General features: G+C 40.3%; 1 protein-coding gene across 1 annotated transcript; it reads right to left on the reverse strand.

The window, feature by feature from the left end:
- Positions 1 to 707: 707 nt before the first annotated feature.
- On the reverse strand, positions 708 to 5,126 carry LOC143272248 (uncharacterized). Its single transcript, XM_076566116.1, has 4 exons — positions 5,112 to 5,126; positions 3,727 to 3,826; positions 2,467 to 2,502; positions 708 to 1,633 (listed from the first exon to the last, which is right to left on the reverse strand). The coding sequence occupies exons 1-4, from the start codon at positions 5,124 to 5,126 to the stop codon at positions 708 to 710; spliced, it is 1,077 nt and encodes a 358-aa protein (XP_076422231.1).
- Positions 5,127 to 8,847: the final 3,721 nt, after the last annotated feature.

The raw sequence follows: 8,847 nt of genomic DNA on the forward strand, positions 1-8,847 counted from the left end.
CCTGCTAACATTGCAGGCATCTGGGAAATACAGCAAAGCTGTAGGCGGAATTCCATGTATGGAAAAAAGGGGTTCTCTCAGGTGACAGTTCGCTCATTTGTAAAGGGAGAAAGAGGCCCCCTTTCTGGAAGTAACTAAAGGGAATGGTTCTATCTTCACATTACTTTTGGCAGCATGCACCAGATTTCACTCACTCATACTCAGAATAAGAAACAGCAAACAGTAATTGCATGCTAAATATTTTATTAGAATGTTGAAGGTAAACTCACAACATCATTGTTCCATTGAAAAGACACTAAATGTATGTCTTCCAATTCACCTGAAATAAATAAATAAATAAATAAATAAATAAATAAATAACCAAACAGACAGATAGATGATAGATAGATAGATAGATAGATAGATAGATAGATAGATAGATAGATAGATAAAGTCAACAAGAGGAAAGACACAGCATATCCTGAGATACTTCTTAGTTTTTTTGGCTTTCTAATTCTGATAGAGTTAAGCAATTTGATGGAGAATGAAGGTAAATCACATCCATCATAGAATTCTTGGATATAGAGTCCATTTAAGTTTTAGATGTATATGTGATCTAATTCTTTAGGAGTAGTGTGCTGATCTGGGTCATTTGGGGACTGTATGAAGGATATGGTTTCTGATTACCTTTGTCCTGCTGAGGAACATCCTGGTGATGCAGAAAATGTCTACAGGTAACTTTGCTGCTCCTCACTTTCTTGCTGGGGTGGTGCTTGCTCATTCCCAGGTCTAGGAGGGCGATTTTGCTGCTGACCTCCCTGCTGGGGTGGGCCTTGCTGGTTTCCAGGTCTAGAAGGGCGATTTTGCTGCTGTCCTCCCTGCTGGGGTGGGCCTTGCTGGTTTCCAGGTCTATGAGGTTTATTCTGCTGCTGTCCTCCCTGCTGGGGTGGCCCTTGCTGGTTTCCAGGTCTAGGAGGTTTATTCTGCTGCTGGCCTCCCTGCTGGGGTGGGCCTTGCTGGTTCTGCTGCTGTCCTCCCTGCTGGGGTGGGCCTTGCTGGTTTCCAGGTCTAGGAGGGCGATTTTGCTGCTGTCCTCCCTGCTGGGGTGGGCCTTGCTGGTTCTGCTGCTGTCCTCCCTGCTGGGGTGGGCCTTGTTGGTTTCCAGGTCTAGGAGGGCGATTTTGCTGCTGTCCTCCCTGCTGGGGTGGGCCTTGCTGGTTTCCAGGTCTATGAGGTTTATTCTGCTGCTGTCCTCCCTGCTGGGGTGGGCCTTGCTGGTTTCCAGGTCTAGGAGGTTTATTCTGCTGCTGTCCTCCCTGCTGGGGTGGGCCTTGCTGGTTTCCAGGTCTATGAGGTTTATTCTGCTGCTGTCCTCCCTGCTGGGGTGGGCCTTGCTGGTTTCCAGGTTTAGGAGGTTTATTCTGCTGCTGGCCTCCCTGCTGGGGTGGACCTTGATGATTTCCAGGTCTAGGAGGGTGAGGTTTCTGGTTATTGTCTCCTTGCTGTGGTGGTACCTCTGGTGCATTTCCATCTTCTTCACTGTCATCATCATTATCACCATCATCTTCTTCAGAGGCAGAAGGTCCTGGGGGGAATTCTCCAGGAGGGGGTCTCTGGTGCTGTTGACCCTGGCCTTGGTTTTGCTGTTCTCCCTCTGTTTGGGTATAGATCAATGTAGAATGAGTTTATACTTTCTCTTTCTCTGATAACACTCTCATAAAATCATGTCCCTGATTCTCCCTGAAGATTATTTTTCACATTTATCATATGAACTTTCTTATGTCTCCACTCTTCTAACATATATTTGTTCTTAAAATTGGTGCATAAAAGATGACTTTGTGTTCTTTACAATCCTCTGAAGTGAAGAAAGGGGAAGAATTTTTAAATGTTATTATTTAGAAGTTGGCAGAGTAGAAAAATTGTGAGAGCAATGCTCTATTCTTCCATATATCATGGTGTTTAGAGTCCTATAACCATGTGGAGAACAAGAAAGAAATGTAGGATAGTGATGGAAAGATGTTCCACTGAATTTTCTTTCAGTGTTTTTGTATGTATTACTTAACTGTGCATAAAGAACTGATAAAAATAAATTTTAAAAAGTGGGAGAGCATTGGATCTGTATGATTGCATATCTTATGAGCAATCATATAATTCTTGGAATCACTGGTGAAAGAAGAATTCTACAAACAATCTATAGAGCAATTGGTGATTTTAATTAGGACCCCCAATGTGTTCATCATATGAAAGTCATTGTTTCAATCTGCGGAAGAGACAAAATGTTCCTGTTATAAAAATCTGGCTTCCTACTCTTCTATTGTACAGTCCTGCTCTAGTTCCTAGACAATGATGGAAAGTCTTCCTATATACCTCAGGGGAAGCTGTCACATACTAATTTCACAGAATAACAATATGATCATGAGATATAGAACAGAAGAGTTAAAGAATAAAGGATACATAGAATGTTAATAGAGGAAGAATCTGGTTTACCTAAGAACTGTGAAGAAGGGTTTCCATAGATGATTGCTAGAAAAGAAGCACAAAATAAATGAAAATTTACTCATGACATTTTTCAGATGCTCAATAAAGATGACTTTAAACTACAACTTCACGTCCACTATGCAGAATTTAATCTTGGATGATGTTGCTGATAATGCTGCCAGGATGGTCTCCATGGCAGCAGCAACCATTATTGTGTTCCTCGTTTGCTGTGTCAATCCTTACTGTTTGTCTCTTTTACATTAGGGGAATTTCACGGTCATGTGTTCATGTTTTTATGTTTTTCTGCATGACCTTCACTTCTTACAGGGTCTATTCCTAGGCATTTAACATATGGAGAAAGAACAAAGGTTGCTTTAAAAAACCATGCATAGAACAATGAATAATGCATGTGGGTCATTACAATAGAGAAATGGGTCCAGCCAGATATCTGAGTGAGGAAAAATGTGCTTGCCTGTTGACTTGAAATCAGTTCCTGGAATCACATGGTATAAAAAGATAGCTTGCTGCTAATGGGTTGTCCTCAGGCAGGAATGTGGATAAGCATTCAAATTCTCTCACTCTTTCTCTCTCTGTCTCTCTGTCCCTGTCTGTGTCTCACTCTGTCTCTGCTTCTTTCTCTCTCTTTGTATGTGTGTAAGTCTGCCTACTTTTTTCTTTCTCAAATCCACATTGCACACACACATATGTATTCACACACACACACACACACACACACACACACACACACACAAACACACACAGTAGTGCATGCACCGACATTCATAGAATTAATTTTTAAAAGAAATCTTTTCTGAAATTTCTAGCTTGTTGTAAACAGAGTTTCAAATTTATTATATTTTTATTTCTATTTCTCAAAGATATGACTGATATATATTTACTTATTTCATTTTCTCTATCCTCTGTACACCAACCCCAGCATCATTCACTATCTCCTTCTCATAACACCTTAAGTACTGATTTTCTCTCTGTCAACTCTAACATATTGCCATATAAGGTCCACCACCAAAATCATCTTTTCACAAGTGCACTCATGTTATTTTGTTGCAAGAATAACATAATTTTCTTAAATTATGCTATATATAAAGCTGAAACATACAAGCAAAATGATAATATACATGTCCTAATATTTGTTCCCATATTTCTTTGCATTGGTTGCATGTCATTTCCCCACCCCCATTCCTCCCAGTCTTGAACTTCAGTGTGTTGTCCAAGTCCCATGTCTCTACTACACTCTCCCCTACTTCATACCTGCATTTGAGCTCTGAATAGAGCTCAGGGCCAATAAGGCTGCTGTGAGCAGGACCACCAGCATCTTGGAAGAGGCTCTGGAGTTGCTCCCAAGTGTGTGCTGAAGGAAGCAAGGCCACAGTCTTTATAAGAAAGGCAGAACAAAGGCACCTTTCAGGTCCTTACAGGTGACCTTCCCTGACAGGGCAGGATAATTCGCATCCCTGACTGTTTTTTGGGACTTTAGCCTAGCAGGATGCAGTGTGGAGGAGGTTATCAGTGTCTCAGTTCTATATGGTACAACATGAAATTTGGACAACAATGTTGAAGTGATACAAATCCAGATATTAGAAATGAAGTTCTCTCATCGATTAAGCTCTAGTTCTATAGAACTGTGACTCTGAACCCATGAAACGTGATTGTTAGGAGATTTTCTTCTATGCACACTTTTGTCCATACTCTTCCTGTCATTGAGGCTAAAGATGGGTACTATTTCTGTTATTAAGTGATAAAGTCCATTCATGGCATTTTATGAATGTGCAACCACATATATAACATTTTTTCTGATTCTTTTGTTCAGTTCAGCATGAAATTAGGACACAAAGCAGGAATGCATAGTAACTTAGACCAGCAAAACTGACAGCCTGTTTGGCCCCAGAAAGGCTGTCTAGAATTCCCCAAACTGGTTCAATTCAGAGAAACTATGATACATTAGAACTAGAATTCTGAATATTCTATTCTTCACATCTTTCTCTTTTACAGAAAGGAAAGTGGCAATAGGCAGCCCATGTAACTCTAGGACCAGGTAATCCATCTGCACCCAGTTGTCCCATGATGCATGAATGCTGTGGTTCTTGGTGAACATCTTCACTGTAACCTTATAAATGTTGTTTTTAGAATATTGAATTAGATTATGCTTTGGTATTGTTTTCTCCATTAATTATTCTTAAGCAGTGACCTGGACTATTGATTGACTAAAAACATGAACAAAGTGGTCTGACATCACCTTCAATATGTTCATGGGAGGTCTTTCTCTGAATGATTCTGATTCTCCATGTTCTGATATGGAGTGCTTCAGTTTTTTCTAATCTGACCTGTTGATGATTCTAAGACTAATACCACCCACTGATGTACCTCTCAGCATTATCTATGTGCCTTTTACTTTTCCAATGAATCCCTTGACTTACAACTCAAACTAATGTTTGCTTAGTTCATTAGATTTGAATTTGGCCTTCTTTAAATTTGTGATTTGGCCTCCTAGCTTCACTTGCTAATCTTCCCCCATGTCCTCCACATAAGGAGTACAGATGTGACCCCCAACAACAGCTTTACCCTTACTCTTCCTTAGCAGAGTTTCATCTTTTAAAACAATTGATTAGTGGATAACCAGGTGTTGTGTAACATACCTTGAATCCCGGCATTTAGGGGTAGAGGCAGATGCATCTCTGAGATTTTCAGACCGGGAAGGTCTACAAAGTGTTGTTCCAGACAGGTAGTGCTATTATACAAGGAGAACTTGATGGGAAAAACAAAAAAATGTTTTGCATCTATTGAGTTGAAATGCCTCTACATTTGATACTAATGCTCTTTCTTTTTTTCTTTTCTTTTTTTCCCTTTTATTTTATTTTATAATACCATTCAGTTCTACATATCAGCCACAGATTCCCTTGTTCTAGCCCCTCCTGCCCCCCTCCCCTACCCCCCAGTTCACCCCCTTATTCCCACCTCCTCCAGGGCAAAGCCACCCCTGAGGACTGAGATCGACCTGGTAGACTCAGTCCAGGCAGGTCCAGTCCCCTCCTTCCAGACTGAGCCAAGCTTCCTTGCATAAGCCCCAGGTTTCAAACAGCCAGGTACCACTGCCTAGATGCCTCCCAAACAGATCAAGCCAATCAACTGTCTCACCTATTCAGAGGGCCTGATCCAGTTGTGGGCCCCTCAGTCTTTAGTTCATAGTTAATTTGTTTCCATTCGTTTGGCTATTTGTCTCTGTGCTTTATCCAATCTTGGTTTCAACAATTTTCGCTCATGTAAACCCTCCTCTTTCTCACTAATTAGACACCCTGAGCTCCACCCGGGGCCTAGCCATGGATCTCTGCATCCAGATCCCTCAGTCATTGGATGGGGTTTCTGGCACGAATATTAGGGTGTTTTGCCATCCCATCACCAGAGTAGGTCAGTTCGGGCTGTCTCTCGACCATTGCCAGCATTCTTTTGTGGGAATATCTTTGTGGATTTCTGTGGGCCTCTCTAGTACTTTGTTTCTTCCTTTTCTCATGTGGTCTTCATTTACCATGGTCTCCTATTCCTTGTTCTCCCTTCTCTGTTCTTGATCCAGCTGGGATCTCCGCTCCCACAGGCTCTCTTTCCCTTGACCCTCGCCCTTCATTACTCCCACTCATATCCAGGTTGTTCATGTCAATCTCAGCCATTTCTCCATCATTGGGTGATCCTTGTGTTCTTCTTGATGTCCTGTTTTCCCGGTAGCCTCCCTGGTGATGTGAGTAGCAGTCTAGTCATCCTTATTCCACCTCTAGTATCCTCCTATGAGTGAGCACATACCATATTTGTCTTTCTGAGTCTGAGTTACCCCGGAACCTGCTAGAAGAGAAAGTAGCTAGTAGTCTTGAACGCATTGGCATAGGAGATCACTTCCTAAATATAACACCAGTAGCACAGACACTGAAACAAACAATCAATCAATGGGACCTCTTGAAACTGAGAAGCTTTGGAGAAGCAAAGGATATAGTCAACAAGGCAAAGTGACAGCCTACAGAATGGGAAAAGATCTTCACCAACCCCACATCTGAGAGAGGACTGATATCCAGAATATATAAAGAACTCAAGAAATTAGACATCAAAATGACCAATGGTCCAATTAAGAAATGGGCTATATAACTAAACAGAGAATTCTCAACAGAGGAAACTCAAATGGCTGAAAGACATTTAAGGAATTGCTCAACATCCCTAATCATCAGGGAAATGCAAATCAAAACAACTCTCAGATACCACCTTAAGCCTGTCAGAATGGCTAAGATCAAAAACACTGAAGACACTTTATGCTGGAGAGGATGTGGAACTAGGGGAACTCTCCTCCACTGCTGGTGGGAATGCAATCTTGTACAACCACTTTGGAAATCAATATGGCGCTTTCTTAGAAAATTGGGAATCAATCTCCCCCAAGATCCAGCTATACCACTCTTGGGCATATACCCAAGAAATGCTCAATCATACCACAAGAGCACTTGCTCAGCTATGTTCATGTCAGCATTGTTTGCAATAGCCAAAACCTGGAAACAACCTAGATGCCCTTCAACTGAAGAATGGATAAATAAATTGTGGCACATATACACAATGGAATACTACTCAGCAGAGGAAAACAATGACATCATGAGGTTTGCAGGCAAATGGATGGAACTAGTGCTCTTTCTTATATCACCCTATTCATTTGTTCGCACGTTAAAGTCACTTGAGTTTGGGAAGCACAAAACAGTAAAAGTGCATAACTGCCTTTTCAAGTCTGACACCATATCAGGCTTTCTTAATTGCCTAGTGTTTCTGAGATTTTTAGAAATTTGATCATCATTTGGATGAGGTAAAGCAGATAGGGACATGTGACTGTAAATTTAGATGATCCATCATCCAGTGTGAATAATGTGCTGTGCATATCAATGTGTATGATGGTTCATTTTGAACATGTATAAAGAATATCTCAAAAAAAATCCACCAAAAAATGTCCTACAGATAATGTGAAATTCTGTAGTGTCACCTTGTGGCTATTTCTCCTCTTAAGTGGTAATAGTTTTGTACAGAAGGTGTAGTCTATTAGCATTTCACATTCTTCTCTGGTTATATGAAGACCAGAGACATTCTGACAGGATTGATAAGTTAAATGAAGACAGGAAACAATTTTCTGTTCTGATTATGGCCCACTGTTCATTGATAGGGTAGTTTTCTAGAGTTTTCAGATACAACATTGGAAGGACTCGTTGATGTGGTCCTGACCAGGTGTGGCTGTGGTAGGCTTTGAATCAGGAAAGTGAGAGTAGGAACAGAGGAGAAAGCTAGGTATACCTCGTCATGTGTGGGCAGGTAGGGAGTTGGCTGTTCTGGCAGAACTCAGCCTTGTCCTTAGTACAGGTGTGTCCTGGAATAAAGAAGTTTGTTTTGCCAAATATCACACAGTCTGAGCCTTTTCTTAACCTTTTTCAGTGTTAGCAATGTGTGAAAGAGATTATTGTTTTATGCAAGAAAAATGTCCTTTCAGTATATTGTTTTTACCTTCTGCACATGGAGATTCTTGTACAATCTAAAGATTAGTCTCCTGTCTGATACAAAGGTGGGAAAGATTTTTATTTTCCTCCACTTATTGTTTCCTTTGCTCTTTGGAAAATCTTTTAATTGCATTGAGTCACCTTTGCCAATTTTGGGGAATATTTTCTACTCAAATCTGTTCAGAATGTCCTTCTTCCCCCAAAGTTCCCTGTATCATCTTGAACACTTCTATCTGGACTTAATAAAGTTCAGTTAAATTAAATGTGGATTAAATTTGGGCTGATTTCTGTTTAGGGTAGAGATATGCATCTTTTTTCATTGTTCTACACGTGGACATACTTCTTTGAATTACTCATTTATGACTGTCTTTTCTAGAATGACAATTTTAGAGAGTGTTTCAACAATTATGTGTCACTGTAACTGTGTGGGTTCATTTCAGTCATGTAATTAATTCCATTGGTTAAGCATCTGTTTTTGTGCCTATACCATGCTGTTTTTCTTAATGTTTCCTTGTAGTAAAATTTTGAACAGGTGTACTACCATGTTTCTGCTCCCATCTAAGTGGAATTTTCTAAAAAAGAAAGAAGCCTTGTATCATCTGGTTTCATAGACTTTCATTCAACCATAGATAAATCAAAAATATTCATAGTGTAGCTATCTGTTGAAAAAAGTTAGACATTCTTTTGCTTAAATTCTGTAAATTATAATGTAAAACCTATTTACATTAAGGATTCCACACAGTTAAGTATGTGGAACTAGTTGTGCTATTTTTACAAAAACAATATATTATTTTGTTGTTGTTGCTTTTCCAGACAGGATTTATCTATGTAGTCCTGAATCTCACTCTGTATACTAGGCTGCCCTAGA

This window comes from Peromyscus maniculatus, chromosome 3 (genome assembly GCF_049852395.1).
Source record: "Peromyscus maniculatus bairdii isolate BWxNUB_F1_BW_parent chromosome 3, HU_Pman_BW_mat_3.1, whole genome shotgun sequence".
Taxonomy (NCBI): Eukaryota; Metazoa; Chordata; class Mammalia; order Rodentia; family Cricetidae; genus Peromyscus; species Peromyscus maniculatus.